We start from the raw sequence: 22,708 nt of genomic DNA on the forward strand, positions 1-22,708 counted from the left end.
GCAAAGTCACTTATATTTTGTTGGAAAGAATTAGAAGATTTATTTCAATCACCTCCAAGAATAGAAAAAAAACATGTACATCTCAAGGCCAAGATTTAAATTATAGATTGAGTGGCTCTAAGCAAGTCGTTCAACACAGCAATGTTTAGTTCTGTGTGATTGAGTGATTAGGATTTCCTTTTACTACATGGATGGAAAAGCAGTATTTCCTGCTGACCTTTCCCTTCAAAAGAAGCTATGCCTGATTACAGCTTAAGATTTCAGGAGGCCTAACCAAGATAATATAGGGAGCATCAGAAGTGCATGCAAAGCTCATGAGAATATTTTGTAATTAGTTACTCATTTTAGCAGTTCCACTTGTGTGAGTACATACAATACTACAGCTAATTATTTCAGAAGAGACAAAGAAAGAAATCACACTGGAAACAGGAACAGTAAGGGACTTGAACAATGCTACAGTTAGCAGCAAAAGCAGGAGTAGAATCCAGATCTCCTAACCTCCCAAATCTGTGCCTTAACCAGAAGGCCCTCCCTTTCTCTCTCTTCATTTAGGTGCTTTTCTATCTGTTATTGCTAGCTTTCCCTTTTTGACATCCCTGTGTAACCAGAAACAACAACAAAATCATAAACCATACTGATGGAACGAAGAAAAATGAACCTAATAGGAGAACCCCAAAGGGAATTCTACAGTCCTCTCTCTTTTGAACTTGTTTGCCTTTTAAAAAATAAATAAATAAAGTGCTCAGATACCATGCTCCTCACAGTACAGATAACTAAACAAGAAGAGTGTTCTGACATCTCTTTTATTACATGAGTAAACACACGCTCTCTCTCACTCTCTCACACACACACACACACACACACCCTCTTCTGTGCAGATCAGCCTGCTAGCTTCAGCATCTCCTACCCCCTTTAAAAGCAAGTAGCTCTGCATAGAAAGCTGTGTAATAGACAGCCTGCAAATAAATGGTCATTGGGTTCAGATACAGAAAACTTTCACACTTTATTGACAAAAATATAGACACAAGGTCTCTGTCCAGAGGAACTTACAATCTAACTTGTTTAATTTTCAATCACTGAAGTTATTTTTATGATTAATAACTCTTGAACCAGGATGGAAATTTCAAATGAGGATTTTCATGATATCTAGCACCCAGAAGCAAAAGGCCTGATCCTGTGTGGTGCTTGATAATGAATGAGGCAGGGCACTGCAGAAAGAGAAAGGATAGCCTCATGGTTAATGATGTTGGACGCTGCCTGAGGAACTGGATTCTATCCCTCCTTCTGCCATAAAGTTCCTGTGTGATACTAGACATGTTGCTTATGCCAAACTTTTCACAGATGGTTACTAATTGTGAGTCCCTCATTTTCTAATTGCCTGACTCCAGGACCAGCCTTAGGCCTGGGCAAACTGGGCGAAAGCCCAGGGCATCATTATAAACAGGCACCTCTGGAGGAGGGATGCCCCTCCCCCCTGCAGCTCCTGCCTGCTGCCTTGGAGCCACCCCGGCCAGCTGCTTCTGGGAGCTTCCTGTCTGCTGTAAGGAGAGACGGAAGGAGGGGGGAGTGGGGGCTCTGATGTCAGGGTGTCCCCTGCCCTCATGTACCCCATCTCCGCAGAGCGAGGGGGGCATGCGGGGCCAGGGCTCATCAAGAGACGGACGGAGCTGCTGGCAGATGCTGTTGCTGTGTCTGAAGGAGCTTTCATTCAGACTGGTGAGTGTCATTCTCTTAAAGGGGCACAGCTCACACACTCCCCCAAACCACACACACTGTCTCTTTCACATACACATCCCAACATATACTTATACTGTTGTTGTTACTTCCTGCAATGCACATATATTCTATGTAATTTTATTCTTTCCAAGTGCTGTTATTTTAGTTTTTTGACTGCTTACATTTACTTCTTTGAGTAGTGAGTTCTAAAGCGCCTAACCTGTCCTGGCTGGAGTAATTATCATTATTACTTTTATTAGCATATTGTGCTTTGTCATTCATTATTTAAAGTAGTACAATCAAATAATAGCATCCTCCTAGAATGTAACTTTAGCTTGTACTAACCTTAGTGGTGCCAGTTTAAAAAAACATTAGCTAAACGCACAGCTTTAGACACTGGGCAGATGAAGGTTGCTTATTTTCAAATGTATTTTTAGTTACATCGGTTAAATAACTTCAAATTTGCATGAAAATAAATGCAGTTCCAACTATGATACCAATAGCAATTATGGAGTCAAATATTAATGAGTCACATACATGATTGTGATTGGTAAACATAACATATAGAGCAGATAATGGCAGTAATACAGTGCGTCTGTTAGAGAAAGTAAGCAGATTTTATTAATTTTTATTTATCTCTACTAAAGATAGTATACAAAGTATCAGATGTGTCTTTCTGATATCTGCGTTAAAGCTCCAGAACTGATACCTCAAGGTTTGGGATTAGGAATATCTTGCTGTATTATCTCCTGATTGTTTTAAATTTACATATAAACTTTAAACGTGGCTTTAACTGGAGTTTGTATATATTTTTCTTTCTTTATATAACAATTAGATACAGTGCTTCTGTCAGCTAATTCCTAAGTTATTATCTGCAAAAACTCTAGAGTGTTCAGGTGCCTAAGTAGTCCCTAGAATCATAGCTAAAGTTTCCTCCCAGCCCCCCAAAATCTGAAATGGTGCCCCAGGTGTGACAGTGCAAAGCCCCCCTTAAGCCAATTGCCAAGCACCAGGCACCACAAGCCACAGCAGCAGCACAGAAGGGTGGCAATACACCATATACCATGCCACCCTTACTTTTGCAGTGGTGTTGCCTTCAGAGCTTGGTGCCTGGCTAGCACCCGCCAGCATCAGGCTGCCCTGCCAGTGCTTAATTTGTGCCAGGGCTGAACTCTAGCCTCTGGTATCTCTTTCAATACAAATTAAACACTGGGTGAGGCAGTGGGGCCAAAAGGTGATGGGGGTGGAAAATCCCAGGGAGTCTATGGGGGCCAGAAGCGATGGGGGGGCACCAAAATACAAGTTCGCCCAGGGTGCCATTTTCCCTAAGGCCGGCCCTGCTTAAGACAGTGGGGTCTGATTTGCAGAAGTCCTGAATAGTGTGCAGTTATTAAGGCCAGAGGACCATACACTGAATGAGGAGAAAATAAAATATTTAATAGTTGCTTATTAAGTAAGCATCATCCATCCTGTGCACTGAATGAGACAGCAGTCCTATGAGAAAAATAGAATGTGATCACATAATTAAAGACTGTCAGTGGACACACAGAAGGGGGCTGAATCAACATTGTACAAACTTTCTTAACTCTGGCATTTCCTAACTTTTGAGTGCTTGACTTTGCAAACTTAATGTTCTCTTAACATAGCTTTTGTGTGTGGGTGTAAATTACACACACACACCCCCTACAATTTTCAGAACACGTTATAGTAAAGTTATAAACCAAACTAAGATTACTTTTATTAGAATTAGAGGGTGCCTTGTTCACAGTTCAAATATCAAGCACATAATTGCTTTTGTCAAGACAAAACTTGGAAACTACGTGTCTACACAACAGGAAAGCTAAGTCTTTTGTTATTGCATTACTGCTTTTCCAAGTAGTTAAAAAGGAAGCTGTCAGGCCACTATTTTTATTGGTTTTATTATTTTTTACCTCAGGATTGTTTGTAAAACTCTTCCAGAACCTTGAAAAGATAATTATGTTCCCTGTCCATTTTGTTCTTTTCCATCTAGTAAACACACTGATTTTTTTTTCCTGGTTCAGACTGAGCTGAAAACATCACCAATGTTTTTAGCTTAAGCACAACTTCAGTTTAGTGTCTCTTATCATTCTACAACAGGTTTTGTCTGCTCAGGAACATCACCACTGTCATGGGAATAATAGCTTTGATTCTGGGTTGGTGCCAAGCTCAGTCTGACTTTGCTCAGAGGGGAGTGCTGTCTGCCACCTTTACACTATATCTCAGACTCTATAGCAGGGGTCAGCAACTTATGGCACGCGTGCCAAAGATGGCACACGATCCAATTTTTAATGGCATGCTGCTGGCAGCCGAGTCCCAGCCACCGGCCCCGCTCAGCCCGCTGCTAAACCCAGGCCGGGACCGCAGCAGGCAGCAGTGTGCCATTAAAAATCATCCCCCCCCCCCCCGCTGCAGAGCAGGCAAGCTCCCCCCTCCCCCGCCTCTTCCCCTTGAAGTTCCTGCCCCTCCTCCTCTCCCTCCCTGGCCGATCAGCTGATGGCCCTTGCGAGGGAGGGGGAGAAGCGGAGAAGAAGTGGGGAGGGGCCTTGGGGAAGGGGGGTGGAATCAGGGCATATCCCCTCCAGCCCCCTGCCATGAGCTGCTCTGGGCAGGAGGCTGGGGGTGTGGGTTGGGGTTGTGGGGATGCTCCCAGCCCCCTGCCCTGAGCCCTGCACACCCCCCCCACACACTCACACCCAGCCCTCTGCCCTGAGCCCTGCACCCCCCCACACACACACCCAGCCCTCTTCCCTGAGCCCTGCACCCCCCCCACACACACACCCAGCCCTCTGCCCTGAGCCCTGCACCCCCCCACACACACCCAGCCCTCTGCCCTGAGCCCTGCACCCCCCCCACACACACACCCAGCCCTCTGCCCTGAGCCCTGCACCCCCCCCACACAAACACCCAGCCCTGAGCCCTGCACCCCCCACACACACACACCCAGCCCTCTGCCCTGAGCCCTGCACCCCCCCCACACACACAACCAGCCCTCTGCCCTGAGCCCTGCACCCCCCCACACACACACCCAGCCCTCTGCCCTGAGCCCTGCACCCCCCCACACACACAACCAGCCCTCTGCCCTGATCCCTGCACCCCCCCACACACACACACAGCCCTCTGCCCTGAGCCCTGCACCCCCCCACACACACACCCAGCCCTCTGCCCTGAGCCCTGCACCTCCCCACACACACACCCAGCCCTCTGCCCTGACCCTTACACCCCCCTCACACACACCCAGCCCTCTGCCCTGACCCTTACACCCCCCCACACACACACCCAGCCCTCTGCCCTGACCCTTACACCCCCCTCACACACACCCAGCCCTCTGCCCTGACCCTTACACCCCCACACACACACACCCAGCACTCTGCCCTGAGCCCTGCACCCCCCCCACACACACACCCAGCCCTCTGCCCTGAGCCCTGCACCTCCCCACACACACACACAGCCCTCTGCCCTGACCCTTACACCCCCCTCACACACACCCAGCCCTCTGCCCTGACCCTTACACCCCCCACACACACACCCAGCCCTCTGCCCTGTGCCCTGCACCCCCACACACACCCAGCCCTCTGCCCTGAGCCCTGCACCCCCCCCACACACACCCAGCCCTCTGCCCTGAGCCCTGCAACCCCCCCACACACACCCAGCCCTCTGCCCTGAGCCCTGCAACCCCCCCACACACACCCAGCCCTCTGCCCTGACCCTTACACCCCCCACACACACACCCCAGCCCTCTGCCCTGAGCCCTGCAACCCGCTCTCACACACCCAGCCTCCTTCCCTGACCCCTGCACCCCCCCGACCCCAGCCCTGACTCCAGTACCCCCCACACATACCCAGTCCCCCCACACCCTATGCCCTGACTCCTGCACACCCCACACATACCCAGGTCCCTCACACCCCATGTCCTGACTCTTGCACCCCCCACATTCCCACCCTCACCCTGAGCACCAAACGGGAGCTCCTGCACCCCTCCCCCCCACCTTCCCACCTGCAAACCTTGCACCAAATGGGAGCTGCCCAGGTAAGCACTCCATACTCAAACCCCAACCCTGAGCCCCCTCCCTCATTCTAGCTCCTGGCCAGACCCTACACCCCAACCCCCCAGCCTGCTCCTTCACCCCCAGCCCTGTGCTCAGTGCACTCCCACCCTTAACTCAGTGCAGAGAGAGGAAGAGAATGGGCTAGAACCAGGGAGAAGGTAGGTACCCACTCTATGTGGGAAGGGCTGGGATCCCAGACCGGCAGCGGGCTGAGCGGGGCCGGCAGCCGGAACCCTGGCTGGCAGGAGCCAGAGGACTGAACCCCAGACCGGCAGTGGCCTGAGCCGCTCAGCCCACTGCCAGTCTGGGGTCCCGGCTGCCAGCCCTGCTCAGCCCACTGCCGGTCTGGGGTTCTGGCTGCCAGCCCCTTGCCAGCCGGGGTCCCGGCCGCAGGCCCTGCTCAGCCTGCTGCCGGCGTAGGTGAACAGAACCCCAGGCTGGCAGCGGGCTGAGCGGGCCGGCGGTGTAAGATCAACATTTTAATTTAATTTTAAATGAAGCTTCTTAAACATTTCAAAAACCTTGTTTACTTTACATACGACAATAGCTTAGTTATATAATATACAGACTTATATATAGAGAGACCTTCTAAAAATGTTAAAATGTATTACTGGCATGCGAAACCTTAAAGTGAATAAATGCAGACTCGGCACACCACTTCTGAAAGGTTGCTGATCCCTGCTCTATAGGCAGCTTGGGAACAGAGCTGTCCCTGGCGTAAACCGGAGTGGCCCCAAGGACTACGCTCATTTATGCTATGTTACTATGGCCTTTCTTCCTCCCTTGGTGCACCACACGCTAGCATACCCCTGCACCATGGAGCTTTGTGATGGTAGTGCAATCAGAGCCATTCCACTGGCCCTACACAACTGAGGAATCCCCTTACACTGGTTTTATACTAGCTTTGCTGCCCACCAAGCTGGCATACATGGGCTGCCACGGAGGCCAAAATCTGGCCCCGTGTCTGTAGCCTCCTTTAGACAAATGACAGGAAATGCGGGATAGGTGCCTTGAGGTTATTGCAAATGAAACAGAGCAGCAGTAGCACGGACATGGGGCAAACGTTCAGGGTTCTTCAATAAAAACCATCACGGTTAGCATGGAGCACTGAAGAGTTTACACTCAGAACGGTTTTGCCAAGCTGATTCAGTTACAAACGGTTCATCTCTCTAGTGTAGAGACACACTGTGAGCATACTGCTGCTACAGAACCAGCTGGGGAACACAACAGTGTTGTGTGTGTGAATTGAACATAGTCACTTTTTTAAAAGATGTCTTGGCAATTTTGAGCTGTAAAAAAAAATAAAATCCAGCGATTTAGAATGTGAGCTATTTCCCCACAATCAAGTTATAAGCTGCTTTTTTCATGATTAACTTTTGGATATAAACTTCTACGAAAGGGACATCATCAGTATGGAATTTGGTCACTTTTAAAAGAATAGAGTTCCTTTCTCAACACTTCTGGTTTTACAATCACATGCTCATATTTAAAAAAAAAAAGGGTTTCTCTCTTTCCTGTTGATATGTAAAAGGCCCGTCACAAAAAATGACAGAGGAAACTGACTAGTTTACCATATATGAGAAACCATGAAACTGACTATAAACTGCGAAACTGACTATAAAGAAAACACTGTCAAGTGCACCAACTAAACAAACTGAAAAATAGAGAAATATTTCCCCCCTTACTCTCTGTCATTTATATCAATTTTAGACCCTGATCCTGAAAGATCAGACACATGGGCAGATCCCAGGGACCCCATGCAGGCACAAGGGCCACCCATGAATATAAACTTACAGGATCAGGGCCTAAAATGTTACATGTAATACTCATAAGGTAAAACATTTTCAAGAAGTATATTTCTGTTGAATGTCCCTTTAAACAACAAAAATCTAGGACCCCACTGTACAATGTTTGTTCCCTCTTTGGAGTTGTAATTCTTTTGCAAGGTTAGAGAAATTATACAGTGGAAAAGTATCACAATTTCCAGTAATCTTATAGACGGGAAACACACTTTTGTTACTTCCTATTTCAGTCCAGGTTAACCACCACAGATGACCATGAGTGCTTTGAGACCCCTAGCAGAATAATCCTTTATCTTCAAATTGACTGCAAGCCATCAGTCACAACAATGCAATAATATTCAGATTGCCAATCAGGCTTTCAAACCTCTATTAAACCTAATCTTGGTTTGTTTTAAAATCTTTGACAGAAAGCAACAGCTGAAAAAAGCATACGTGGCAGAGGGATGCTATAAAGAGGTCCCTCTTCTCTTTCCTGTGTGTGATGACTTTCAGCACATTCAGTTGATGTACTAGAATTATTTCTAATTATTTTATGTATATATATTAAAGAGACACTATCATCTTAAAAAAAACTACTTCTCTCTGAATTTTTCCTTGCTAGTGTTACAAGGAGCATCTAAGGTTACTGTATATCAAAAATGAAAGTAAACATTTCTGTGGATAAAAAGTAAACAAAATGAAAAGGAGAGAGAAGAGCGACTGGGCAAGCAGGGACATGGCCAGGGCTGTGTTTTCACTGCATAAATGTGAGCATTCAGAGGGCCAGTCAGTGGGAGTACACATAGTATACCTTCAAAAAGGATACAGCAAGTGCTGCTAGTAAGCATGGTGCTCCCAGAGGGCATTACACCCATCTTTGGCCTCCACTGGCATAACACTTCTATCACTGACAGACTGCTACTCTACCAGCATTGTAATTTATACCTGTATAATTAATTAAGAAATGTATATCGCTCTCCACTGTCTACAGTACTTTACAAACTCAGGTCCCAATCCTGTAAAAATTTACTATAGCATGAATTAATTGGCATGATGAATAATTTCATGGACACAATGGGACTATTTTATGAGATGAGATAATAGGACTTATAAAAAATTTAGCAGAGAGAATATTTCATCGGCTGCAGTTGCTCATTCAGAACCAGATTGTTCTGGTTATTTCTAACCCTAGTACAGGGGTTGGCAACCTTCGGCACGTGGCCCATCATGGTAATCTGCCGGTGGGCTGCGAGACATTTTGTTTACATTGACTGTCTGCAGGCACAGCCCCCTGCAGTTCCCACTGGCCACGGTTCACCATCCCTAGCCAATGGGAGCTGCAGGAAGCAGCGCGAGGACGTGCTGGCTGACGCTTCTTGCAGCTTCCATTGACCGGGAACAGCAAACCACAGCCACTGGGAGCTGCAGGGGGCCATGCCTGCAGATGGTCAACGTAAAGAAACTGTCTCATAGCCCGCCAGTGGATTACCCTGATGGGCCATGTGCCGAACGTTGCTGACCCCAGCCCTAGTAAGTAATCTTTCAACTTTTTACGGAACTTATTCAAGTTTATTTAGCACCAAGACACCACTTCAGAAAGAGACTGAATTGTCCAAAGCTCAATGGATTCCTGAGGTCACCTCTATTGCTCACACTAACAGTGAAGCTGACAAGCAAAACGTCTGAAGGAAATGGAAACAGCTCATCCTCACGATTTGCCCGGAAGCCAACCGATCTTTCTTTAAGAGTCCAAGAGTAATAAATGACACCACTTTCAGTCCAAGAAGGTTTGCTGCTTATTGGTAAAGTCACTGCAGCAAACTGACTGCTTTAATTCCGATAGTCTCAGCCACTATACACTATGATAATACTCAAAGAATGTCATGTCCTGTGAATAACCTCCACTATCAGTGTTTGGGAAAAACAAGCCAAAGAAAAGAGTGCACTAGAGAACAGATCTTATCCAGGTTTCAGAGTGATAGCCGTGTTAGTCTGTATCAGCAAAAATGAGGAGGAGTCCTTGTGGCACCTTAGAGATTAACGAATTTATTTGGGTATAAGCTTTCATGGGTTAGAATCCACTTCATCAGATGCATTTTATACATCTTAAACAGTGACCCCAAATCATTGTGGGAGAGGACTTTGGAGTTTAGTGAACAAGGTATGATACTCACTGAATTCATATATGCCCACTAATGTTCAGTTACCTGTCTCAAAATAGAATAATAGAAAATAGAAACTAGGACTGGAAGGGGCTTCAAGAGGTCATCTAGTCCATCCCCCTGCACTGAAACATCCCTGACAGGAGTTTGTTTAACCCGAGTTACAGGTTGCAATTTTCAAAGGCAACTGATGGATTAACTCCCACTGAAATTAATGGGAGTTGTGATGTTAAATTCTCAAATTACTTCTGAAAATCAAACTCACTGGTTTGACTTCATTCTGTCGTGACATGGGACATTACAGTTCTTAGCTTTTACTTTGAATTCAGCACTGTATTTTTCAGCAAGTCACTTCATCTCCTAAAAACTTATTCTAGCCAAGTTGTTAGGTGGAACATAAAACACTGTTCATACACGTTGCTATTCTAGGTACATAATCTGAATACGACTTTGTATCATATGCTTTAGAAAAATCGAAAAGACTGTTTTAACTGACAGTAAATTTGAGTTTCACAAGAACAAGATGTCTTTCTGTCCTTTATAAAATCAAGAATAAAAATTCACAAAATATCCTGTAGTTTAAGTAATAACCCAGGCGAATCAATAACACACACAAATTTATTTCCAAATGTGTAAAAGAGTAACTAAAAAAAATCCCTCATCATCTGAGCTAAATTTACAGCTGAATGCCTAGGAACAAGAATTCTGTAAAAGGGTTGGCCACAGTGGGGTCCTGGTTCATGACTGGGTTTCTAGGTGCCACAAAAATGCAACTTAACATCAGTAACAGTAAGTACCCCAAATGGTTTTCTCCATGTGCAAGGGAGGTTGAGGATCTATGGAATGAGGCACAGGATTCCAGAACCCATCCTGTGGTGCTCAGAATCCAGACCCAAACAGGACTACCCTGCAGAGTGTGTGAACCACACAGCAGTATGTAATTTGAGAGGCTTCGGATTTTTAAATGCAACAGAACATTTCTAGTGACCATCCCAAGGAGGCAATTAGGGGGTCAGAGAAGGAGCAGCCAGCTATGTGGCCAAGAGATGCTTCTCCTGCTACACAGAATCATAGAAGTGTAGGACTGGAAGAGACCTCAAGAGGTCATTTAGTCCAGTCCCAGGCACTCCACTAGGTAAAGCAGGACTAGGTAAACGCAGGACTACTGGGTGTTTGTTTAACCTGTTCTTAAAGATCTCCAGTGATGGAGATTGCACAACTTCCCCAGACAATTTTTCCAGTGCTTAACCACCTTGACAGGAATAGGAAAATGTCTAATGTCCAACCTAAACCTCCCTTGCTGGAATTTAAGCACATTTCTTTTTGTCCTACCTTCAGAGATTAACAAGAACAATTTTTCATCCTCCTCCTTGCAGCAAACTTTTATGTACCTGAAAACTGTTATCATGTCCCGTCCCCCCCCCCCATTCTCCTCTTTTCCAGACTAAACAAACACAGGAATTTCAATTTTTCCTCATAGATCATGTTTTCTAAACCTTTAAACATTTTTGTTACTCTTCTGCACTTTCTCCAATTTTTTCACATCTTTCCTGAAAGGTGGCCCCCAAAAGTGGATGCAATATGTCAGCTGAGACATTATCAGCCCGGAGTGGAGCAGAAGAATTACTTTGCACCTCGCTGACAACACTCCTGCCGATACATTCCAGAACTATGTTGACTTTTTTGTTTTGTTTTGTTTTTTTGCAACAGTGTTACACTGTTGATTCATATTTAGCTTGTGATCCCCTGTAACCCCAGATCCCCTTCCGTAGTACTCCTGCCTAAGCAGTCAGTTCCCATTTTGCACGTTAGCAATTGTAGGGTAGCTAGGGATGTGACTTATTGCATTTATACTCTCCAGCCCACAGTAAAAGTCAGTCCCCGGGCTCAGGAAGAAACTTCCCCCAGCGGCTGCTCGTTCCGGGTTTCTTGCCCTCGCCTCGGAGGCTGTGGCCAGGGGGAGGCCAGGGGACTAGAAACCACGCAGGCAGGGGAGGCGAGGGGCCCCAGCTGAGCCCAGCCAGAGCGGAGCTGCAGTCGCAGGGGTTCGGCACGGGGACAGCAGGGGCCGCCCGGCCCGCAGGAGGCGAGAGGGGGGAACATGGCGCCTCCCTCGGGATGCTCCGCGGGGACCGAGCTTGCTGGCTGGGTCCCTCCCGGGGGCTGCTGCTCCCCTGGCCGGGCCCCTTCTTACCATCTGGGCGACCTTCAGCATGGCCGAGCAGGAGCGGGCGTAGCCGCCGTCCAGCAGCCCGGGCTCCGGCGCCGGGGGCGGCGGGCAAGAGGAGCTGCCGGGGGCCCCGCTGCTGGCGCCGGTGCGGATCACCCGGGCCCCGTGAGACATCGCGCCCCGCTCCGCGCTCAAGCGGCGGCGGCGGCTTAGGTCCTCCTGGCGGCTGGCTCCGGGGCTGGTCAGCCCTGAGAGGGCGGGGCGCTCTGCTCTGCCTCCTGCCCTCCCGCCCCGCCTTTCAGCCGGGGGTGCGGGGGCTTTGGGTTAAGGGGGCGGGCGCCGCGGCCGCGCAGACAGCGCCCGAGCGGGGCAGGGCGCGCAAGGCTGAAGGCGGGAGAACTGGCTGTGAGCTGGGATATTCCAGCGACACGAAGGTTCCAGCCCTAAACAGGAGTGGGACAGAGACAGACACATGGACGGGACACTGGCTTGGCTTTCAAAATGAACTCCCCTCCCCAGCCTTCAGAAAGGGGGGAGGAAAGGGGAGACCCTGCGGCGTCCCCACCCCCACACACCTGCCGGCAGGCCCCTCATGTGACAATTACCACAGCAGGAACCCCCGCCCCCCCAAACCCAGGCCTTGAGTCTCTTGGGAGAGGCCCATGGGTGTGTGCCAGGGCTGAGATACAGCGGGCTGAGCCCCAGATACATGAGTGGGGGATGGACAATAAGATACAATAAAAGAGGATCCCTTGTTGTGTCTCTCTGTTATTTATAATCCTCATCCTACCAGTACTTCTTGCCAGCCACTCAAAGCACTTTGCAATTGGCATGAGCACTGGGAGGGGTTTTATCATTGCCATTTTCCAGATTGGGAAACTAAGGCCTGCTCTCCACCAGAAAGCTAGCTCAACCTTAGCTGCCTGGCATCAACCTAGTTGTGCCTGTGTCTACACTTACATTTGTCTCCCAGGCCCCTTTACAGCAATACAGTAACACCACGTCCTGGAGTAGTGTTGAGCCATGGGCGATGTTCCAAGGTCAACACAGCAAGAGTGCAGACATTGTGGGACCTGTGTCAACCCTAACAGTGCTTCAGCAGCTGTCCCACAAAGTTTGACACTGATTGGTCTGGTTACAATTGTGAACTCCACTGCCCAGAGGTCACAGAGACTGGAAGTCCCCCCCACCCCCCCAAGCACCCACTAATTTTTTTAATGCCTATTCTTGGTTGTCCAGCTTGGTGAGCACACCTAGCACTACTCCATGGTTGACTGCAACTGCCATGCCAACCATGCCAGCTACGTGCTCCAGATGCACTCTGGCCTGGAGTAGACAGGAGCTATTGGATGTGGACTTGTGGGAAGAAGAGGCTGCACAGGCACCACTATGGACCAGATGTAGAAATGTGCATGTTTATAAACAGATTGTAGGGGGCATGCAGGAGAAGGGGCATGACAGGGATAAGCAGCAGTGTCACGTGAAAGTGAAGGAACATATCAGGCATATCAGAAAGCCAGAGAGGTGAACAGTCCAGCTGGTACCAAATCAATTACCTGCCTATTTTACAAAGAGCTGCCTGCCATACTTGGTGGAGACCCCATCAACACCCTGTAGACCACTATGGATACCTCCCAGGACCATGACACACAGACACCTGCCGTGAACAGCGAGGACAATGAGAAGAAAGAGGAGGAGGATGGGGAACATGTGACTCGGGAGGGGTCCAGGTCTGCCTGTTTGAGTCTCCACTACAGTACAGTCCATTGGGGCAGTCAATCACAGGTGAACCTGATGCAGGGGAAGGAGCCTTGAGTAAGGGCGTAAATGTATTTTCTACTACAAGAATATACTGATGGCACCCCCAACTTAACAGGACACAGCTATTGACTTTTCATTAATTTACTCATACTAGAAGAGGTAGCGGTACAGCATAAAAAGGTAGAGTTGTTATCTGCTTTTCATTAGGTGGGGGTGGGGGGCATGTGGAGCAGTACAGTTAGGTGGGGGTGGGGGGCATGTGGAGTTAGGTGGGGGTGGGGGGCATGTGGAGCAGTTAGGTGGGGGTGGGGGGCATGTGGAGCAGTTTGTTTATGTACACAGGGGTGTCTCTTGAACCCCCCTGAGAGAGATCTCAAAGAAACTTTCATGGAGGTACTCAGCAATCCTCTCCCGGAAGGTTTCTAGGGATAGCAACTTTGTTTCTTCTTGAGTGGAAGGACACTTTTCCATGCTAGTTAGTGAGAACTTTATCAGACACCATTGCAATAAACAGCCTAGTGTCATAATACGGGCCTCCTGGGCAGCTTCGGGACAGCAGCTGTGCTCTCTTGTGCCTTTGTTATCCTCAGGAGTGAGATATCAGCTAAAATCACCACCACCTGTGGAAAATGGTGCCAGTATTGTGTGCCATTGCATGAAACTATGACTACAGGGCAACAAGGCAATTCCCTCCTCATTTCCCTCACTCCTGGCAGCTGATACTCACCATGGCTGGTGCTGTGAGCGGTGCTGTGCACAAGCACGCTGAAGCAGAAGTGTCAATAAGCATGTCTTGTTTAAAACTGTAGGGGAGCAAGGGAAGGGAGTTCTGAACCTTAACTTTCACTTTTCATTGTGACTATACAAACAATGGTACCTCTGCGTGCTTTATCTGTAGCTGCTGCCATTGTGGCCTTGAGGGATTTCCCCTACATGGCTGCAGAATGCCTGAGTCAGTTACAAAAGAAGAAGAGTAGATTCAGGATGACATGTTCAGGGAGATCCTGCAAGCCAGGGGTGCATCAGACTAGGAGCAGAGGGCCTGAATATTGCAGCCTACATAGAGAAGGAAAGAGCAGAGAAGAGAAAGGCACAGGAGTCTCAGCAGGAAGAGGCGAGGGAGATGCACAGGACATAATGGGGCTTCTCCAGCAGCAAACACAGAGGCTGCAGGATCTTGTGGACCTACAGGTTCAACTATCACAGGCTCGTCTCCCTTTGCAGTCTAAGGCTAACTCCCCTACAGAACTTCCCTACACCCCCCTCTCAACATTCCATGTGGCATTAGGGGCCACATCCCTACATCTGCCACCCCACAGCAGGGGGACAGTAAGGACAACCACAGCTTCACATACACTGACCTGTGAGAGCCACGTTGCTGTACGTGTCACTAAAATGTACGAGGGTTCTGTCCCCTTGTTAAGTTCTGTTCTACTGATTTATTAAGTTTCTAATGTATTTGCTTTTAACTTGCACAGACTTATTTTTTGTAGTATTTTTGTCACTCAATAAAATTCTATTTGGAAAATAATTAATCTTTATTAGTTCCCACTATATGCTGCAGAGTACTTAGTGGACTGAAATCACCCACTGTCTTGTTATTGTACAGTGTGACACAATTAACAGGATCAGTGACAAACAGTATAATAATCATAAACATACAACAAGCACCACAAAATTAGTAGGCACATTAACAGTGTTACATTCATAGATGTACACCAAGTACCACACATTTCTTAACAGGCCCCAAAACTGCAGGGCCACAGTCCACCACAATCCATTACTGTGGCTCATTATTAAAGTGCTCTTACAAAGCCTCCTTGAGGCATATGACACTGCACTGAGCTCTTCTAACAGCCTTATGTCTGGCTGCTCATACTCAATAGACAGCCACCAAGGTCGCAGATTTCCCCTCTTTGCTTCACAGATATTAGGCAGGACACAGCAGACAGCTGTAACCGTTAGGATGTTTTTTCCACTGAGGTCCAGTCTTGAGAGTAAACAACACCAGCATTCCTTTCACTTTACCATTCAACTGTCATTCTGCACCTGCTGAGCTGGTCATTGAATCTTTCGTTGGCGCTATCAAGGTCTCCGGCTTATGTCTTCCAGAGCCAGGAGAGCAAGGGGTAGGTTGGGTCCCCAGGATCACTAGTGGTATTTCAGCATAGACGATGGTAATCTGCCAGTCAAGAAAGTCCTTGCTTGTAGCTTTCTGAACCATCATGGATTCTTAAAGATGCACAAGTCAAGCACTTTCCCTCGCCAGCCAAGACTGATGTTGGTGAAGCACCTCCAGTGATCCACCAACGCTTGCATAACCACAGAATAGTAGCCCTTTCTGTTGATATACTCTTGGGCAAGGTGGTCTATTGCCCCACCACAGTTCAGGAACCCCATTGCTGCAAATCCATCCACTATGTCCTGCACATTGCCAAGAATCACAGTTCTGCCTAGCAGGAGATGATTAATGACCTTGTATACATGCATGACAACAGCCACCACAGTGGATTTTCCAACTCCAAAATGATTTCCACAGTGCAATCCCCCCTTGCTTTTCCACTGTTAATGCAGCTCTCAGTTTGATGTCCCTGTGCTGGAGAGCTGTGGCAAGCTCAGTATGTGGCCTTGCACATCCAGAAGTTCTGCAGCCATTGCTTGTCATCCCAAACCTGCACTATGATGTGATCCCACCAGTCATTGATTGTTTCTCAGGTGCAGAAGTGGTGCTCCACCCTCTACAGCTGCTCCATGAACACCCCCACTAACCTTGAATTGGTTTTTGCTATGTCCCACAGACATCTGACCTCCATGAAATCAGCATGTTCCCCACTAATTTGGTTCTTCTTGCAGCTCTGAAAATACTGGAGGAGAGCATGTCCTGTGCTTGCAACACTCCTGACAATAGCGTCAGAGATGGTGGACAGCAAGGAGGGCAGCACAGGGTTTTGTGTTTTTGTAAAAGGTGCAACAATTATGGGATATGGATGACATTATGGGATGGAGAAAGTTGCCTGCTGGGAAGTTGACCCCTTACTCCCAGTCACCCCTGCATGACTCTCTTCTGTCCCAGCATACATAGCCAAAACTTCCTAAAAGACAGTGCACTGGAGAGTGGCAAGTTTCCGATGGATCACCAAGTGCACATGGCACACTGTGTTATATGTTGAAATTATATTCTTGCAGTGAGGGTGCTCTCAGTATTTTACTTGAAACTTAGTTTCCGGTAACACTGTAACTTCTCATGGAAGACTAATGCTAACAAAAAAGCACACTTTCTGATTCATGTATTGTTATTCACAGAACAAATGAGTTTGGAAAATGGAGGCATTAGTGTTAAACGGTCACAGAAACCAATAAAATGCTCAAATCATTGTAACACCCACACAGCTGGAATGAATTCATGCAGAAAGTCTAGCAAAGCTCAAAAGAGGAAACTATACATTTCCTCATGTTTAAAAATATATGCTTGTTTTTCTTTTTTGAATACATTTTCTGTGTGATTCATCACAATATGTTATCTGGTTTGGAAAGACAGACATACCCCAGAAAAGGAAACAGCCAGTCTCTCTGCATGGCATATGCCAGGGGTGGCCAACCTGTGGCTCCGGAGCCACATGCAGCTCTTCAGAAGTTAACATGCGACTTCTTATATAGGCACCAACTCCAGAGCTGGAGCTACAGGTGCCTACTTTCCAAGATGCCGGGGGGTGCTCACTTGTCCACCCCTGGCTCTGCCACAGGCCCTGCCCCCACTCCACCCCTTCCTGCCCCCTCCCCTGAGCCTGCTATGCCCTCGCTCCTTCCCCCTCCCCCCCAGAGCCTCCTGCATGCCATAAAACAGCTGATGGGGAAGGAGGGGGAGGCGCTGAACAGCAAGGCTGGCAGTAGGTGGAAGGTGCTGGGAGGCTGCTGATGTATTACTGTGGCTCTTTGGCAATGTACATTGGTAAATTCTGGCTCCTTTTCAGCCTCAGGTTGGCCACTCCTGGCATATGCTGTTAGTACTCATGTAAAGAATTACTACAACTATAGCATTGGCCCTCTGTATCTCATTCTGTAAGACATCTATCACTCAAGATATTTCCTTGGCTAGTTGGAGAGATTTGAATGGCTGTAGGAAGAAAGAACCTCACAACATTAATAAGGCTTCAATATGGATCACTGGCTTAAAGTCAAGAGTTTACACAGGAGGAAAATATCCCTTCCACTCTTCGCTGACTTGTAAGAGGATTTCTTCCTTCTCCATCTCTCCCGGAGTGCAAGTTCAGTTCTCTTGGGTGTGGGTTTCTCTCCTCTCCTTTGGAAGAAGATTCTAGTAGAGTCTTTTCTCCTCTTCCTGTTAGGGAATCTGGAGATTTCTATACCACTAGCTCACTTTTCATATAGTTTCCCCCTATTTTCCATAAGTGTCTGGGGAGTACACATGTGATTGGTGCACCACCATCATGAGCTCAGTCCATGGAGAACAGTATTCACCACCACAGTAAGGCTGGTTGAGTAATGCATGTGGTCATATTTTGCATGCACAGGAATAGAGGCAACAGTTTACAATGAAGATTAGTACAAATCCCCCACTCTAGAACATAGGTAGTGGAACCTCACTGTCCTGAGTTTTAGGTTTAACATCTGATTATAATTTTCTTTATTTGATTTACTTGCATCTTGTCACATGCTTTACATATGATAACAAGTAGTATTGAAACAGCTTTTTGTAAAGTGAGTCCTAGTGACTATAGACATCTGTATCCCACAATATACAAGCACCTAACTCGAGCAGAAGTCTAGATATTTTACAGTGAGAATTTGTTACACGTTAATAGAATGTTTTTAAAATCTGCAATATAAAACTGTAATTGGAGAAAAATATTAATTTTTATCTACTTCATCAAGTATTTTACTAACAAGCTAATTACATAATGGTTGAAGGGAGGTTTTTTTTTTTGTTTTTTTTTTTTTTTTAAATTTCTATCTTTAGGAGTGCACAGATGTACCTAATGCCACAACACGTCTGTTTTAGCACTTGTATGACAGAGTCCAAACTAATTTTCTCATCCATATTTAATTAGGGGGGGGAAGAGCACACATTTCTATTAGATTTCTATAGCAATTGCTGTTGATGGGAAAATCACTTACAAGGTTTTGATTTTAGCTACACTTGAAGGCATATCTACAGGTTTTATCATTTGGACCATTTTTTACATGTTTGATACTTATTCGACCACCAGAAGACTGTATAAAATGTTAATGCCAAAAACCTTTGACTTGTGTAGATAAGCCAGCAACTATACATTTGTCTTCATTGTCACCACAGGGTGCAGTCCAGCATTTGATCTTAAATGCAAGTATTTAAATATCTTGGCTTCTCTTACGTTGAAGGATTATGCCACTCAACAGATACATCAGCTCTGTGATCAAGAACAGAATTATTGGAGTGCAGATAATTCTTCCCAACTGCAGGGTACAGGGTCTCAAAACATGTAAGAGGTTATCTTATTTAAAAGGGGAGAAATATGCAAGCAGGTTCTGTTCCTTTAATCCTCAGATTTCCCTAATACAAATTATAATGAGTAAAGATATGATTTTGTCACAGATTCCATGACTTTCATGGACCTCCATGACTGTTGTCTGGAGCTGCTGCCTGGGGTAGGGTTGGAGCTTCACCTATTAGTCCCCCTCCTTCTCATATTTTTAGTAAACGTCATGGACAGGTTGCAGGCTTCCGTGAATTTCTGTTTATTGCCCATGTCCTGTCTGTGATTTTTAGTAAAAATATCAATGACAAAAATAAACCTTAATATTGAGCCAACTAGATTTTCAAAGTCTGGAAGGATCCAAAATTTCTGAAGTGCAGGAGAAGGGATTTACCCGTTATAATAGTACTAGATGTATAGGATTGGGGAAACCTAGCTCTTTAAGAAGGCGTGAATCAGGATAGAGTGTGTGTCTATATTATGAAGACTGCATTCGCATAGTTACGCTGGCAGAGGTTTTTCTGTCAGTGTAGGAATACCACCTCCTTGAACAAACGGTAGCTACGTTGACAAAAAGCACTCCGGGGGGCTATGGTAGCAGAGCTTTGTCAGTTATGAGTCACTCGCTTGCAATTCTACTTCACCAATATAAAAGATATGTAAAAAAAAATGATACACACAAAGTAAAAAAGGTTAATTTACAAATTAACATCTTGGAGATGTTGGTGGTAGCCAGAGGAAGGCTGGAGGGAATTCTTCATGCTTACCACCTCCACTCTGGTGATTACCCTAAAGAAAACACAATATTATTTATTAGCATTTAGGTGACCCTGTGGCAGATGGGATAGATTTATGTTCTATTCAGTGCCCCTTGGCAAACAAGAGGCAACATCTTCAATAGGTGTTCGATGATATACTCAATATGTTTAACCTTTAGCCAAGTGAAAAACAAGAGACCTGGGCTCAGTTCTTGGCTTCACATCTTGTGATCCTTAGGCCTGTTGGGTCCAAGAACACTATCAAAGGTAATGTGCTCAGCTTCTGGAGGTAACAGTCTCTCTGGCTAATTTTGGAGCTCAGTTAATAGGCTCTATTGCAGCCCGCCTTGCTGGAGAGCGGAAAGGTGATTGTAGACAGAATGGAATACACAAATTGGGAAGATCAGGGTTTTGCATAGCATCTAAACGAAAAAAATTGTGTCCCCTCCCCAACAAAGAAGTTGAAAACATGCAAAATCAAGACATTTATTTTAAAGCATTCTTGGGCTTAGTTTTTCATGCACACAAAAAATTAGACAATATCGAAATCTCATTTTTTATTTTGTGGCATTTAATCAGAAATTACAGCCGTGACATTTAAAAATAGTTAAATTTGGAAAATTGGCACATCATCTGAGTAGGTTTCATTAACAGCTTAATTACTATAGCTATATAATTTCTAGGAAAATACCATATTAATTTTAAAAGATAAAAGACAGTATGAAATTTTGCTACTTGTACTACTTTATCATACAATACAGAGAAAATCTGTTAGTCATCACTAAAGGCAATAGTATATTATAAATAAGTATCCATTTTAATTACAGCTTAAATAATTTTCTTATCAATTCTAATGAAAAATAGTATACAAAACCCCAACCTTTCGGTCACATAATACAACTCTCCTGAGATTTTATATCCACAAATTTTTTTTTTTAAACAAAATATTTACTGTGAGGTCCGTGATCTCCAAGATATAAAACTAAAATAGGCATTTCCTGCATAGCAGAAGGTAACCACAAAGGCGAAGAACTATAGAGAGAGGGAAGAGAAAAAACAAACATATTAGAAAAAAATAGCATCTTTTTAGAACATTTTAATTTTATGAAAAGGATTTGATAGAAGACAAATAGTTATATTAATAAAAATGGTGCTCATTTAGGATCTGATCTTGCCAACTTAACTCACAAATAGAAGCACCTTATTTTATTATTCCAATAGGACCACATTGATGGAGGAAGGCACTACTCAAAGTGAATATGGTGACAGAGTCAGACCATTACTGTAAATACAGTACCTAATTTTTGCAAGCTTTTACTGTTCTTTTCCCAATTTCTTACATTGTATACTTCTTTCCCCCTCCTCCTTTAAACTTTTTATGTATTACTCGACTAGCTGCACATCAGCTATTCTAAATATTTTAAAACCACCAAGTGCCAATGGTAAGGCTTCTGTCATCACTGCAAGTTATTTAAACTAGACAGCTTAAGTTAAGCAATGATGAAAATTTAGGACCAAACAGGGTTAACACCAACAATGTATCTGGTTCTATATGTTGTCATGGGCCTGATTCAGTCACCCTTATTACTGGAGCAAAGTACCACTGAACATGTATAAGGGTAGAAGAATTAGGGCTCAGATTAGACACTTGTATAATGATGCTAAAAGGTCCATAACTTCTGTTGGTGACTTTGTTTAATCAGAAGCACCAAACAAATTGTAGGAATTGGTGTAAAATATGGTTAATATATAACACTGTGAGAATGTTGTTGCATTCTTAATTTTGGGAAGTTTTGAGTCTCTCCTGAACAAAAACCTGAAAGCTTTCTTTTACTTAAGAGAGCATGTTGGGTGGAGATGATTTTGTTATTACTGAATTCTTTAAAATCTCTTTTTAGGAATAAGCAGGGAAAGGAGGGGTGTTTAACAAGCTCTCAGAGTAATAATCCAGGTTTAACAGTTAATTTAAACAGCACTATATGCAAGTAGTACTAAAAGCTATCTGAAGAGGTCCTAGGACATCTCAGATGATCTGCAGAGTATTAATACATTCTGCTTAAAAACCCAAATCAGCACAGAAACTTGTATAGTAGCAAACAAGTTCCTGCCAAAAGCAACACCCATTGAGTGACAGGCCTTTAGTTACGAGGTGCCAAGAGGAAAATAAAAAACTAAACACCAGGGAGAGAGAGAAGAGGTCCTCCACATGGGTGGCGGGTAAAGTTTCCCCTTGTGGAGGCTAGCCCCGCCTACTCTCTTCTGGCCGTGGCCCTGCCTCTTTTGGCTGAAACCCTGTCACCGCTTGCTGCTCTCAGCCCCCTCATGGCTCTGGTGGGGGCTGAGAGCTCAGCCCCAGCTGGGTCAAGCTCTCAGCACTGGCCAGAGCCCTGAGCTCCTCCCTCATTCTGCCCCTTCCACCCAAGGCCCCACCCAATTTCAACCTTTCCCTGGGACCCTGCCCCTAATCTGCCCCACTCCGCCTCTTTCCCCTGGGGCCCTGCTCACTCCTTTCCAGCCCTTGCCCCCTCCACTTTGGCACCAAGACTGGAAAAGCTCTGTGCCCCAGGGCAACTGGTGGGGGTGTGTATGTATGGAATTTTTCCAGAGGCTCCAAATTGTCAGGGGGCCCCTGGGCAAGCCCTGCATGTGATAATCCGTCACAGTCCTCCCTCTCCGGTGGTGCGAGGTTTAGGGAAGCTTAGCCTCCCCCAGCCTCCATTATGTACTGCCCATGGTCCTCCAGTTGCAAGAGCATAGTAGAGCTGGTGTCAAAGTCTCTATTTTGATCACTGCATTTAAAGAAAAACACACACACTTCAT

At 45.9% G+C, this 22,708-nt stretch overlaps 2 protein-coding genes and 1 long non-coding RNA gene across 3 annotated transcripts in view; 1 reads left to right on the forward strand and 2 right to left on the reverse strand.

Annotated features, from left to right (window-relative positions):
* CMTM7 (CKLF like MARVEL transmembrane domain containing 7) overlaps positions 1-12,156 on the reverse strand; it is a 41,405-nt gene extending 29,249 nt beyond the window's left edge. The window contains exon 1 of the mRNA XM_048838685.2: positions 11,920-12,156. Coding sequence (XP_048694642.1) covers positions 11,920-12,069 — 150 coding nt within the window. The 5' untranslated portion in view covers positions 12,070-12,156. The remainder of the gene's footprint in view (positions 1-11,919) is intronic.
* The window catches only part of LOC125631660 (uncharacterized), a 53,910-nt gene continuing 32,800 nt past the window's right edge, over positions 1,599-22,708 (forward strand). Inside the window, exon 1 of the long non-coding RNA XR_007355005.2 lies at positions 1,599-1,716. This is a non-coding gene — a long non-coding RNA (uncharacterized LOC125631660). The remainder of the gene's footprint in view (positions 1,717-22,708) is intronic.
* Positions 15,171-22,708, reverse strand: part of CMTM8 (CKLF like MARVEL transmembrane domain containing 8) — a 53,222-nt gene continuing 45,684 nt past the window's right edge. Inside the window, exon 4 of the mRNA XM_048838684.2 lies at positions 15,171-20,920. Coding sequence (XP_048694641.2) covers positions 20,837-20,920 — 84 coding nt within the window. The 3' untranslated portion in view covers positions 15,171-20,836. The remainder of the gene's footprint in view (positions 20,921-22,708) is intronic.

This window comes from Caretta caretta, chromosome 2 (assembly GCF_965140235.1).
Source record: "Caretta caretta isolate rCarCar2 chromosome 2, rCarCar1.hap1, whole genome shotgun sequence".
NCBI lineage: Eukaryota > Metazoa > Chordata > Testudines > Cheloniidae > Caretta > Caretta caretta.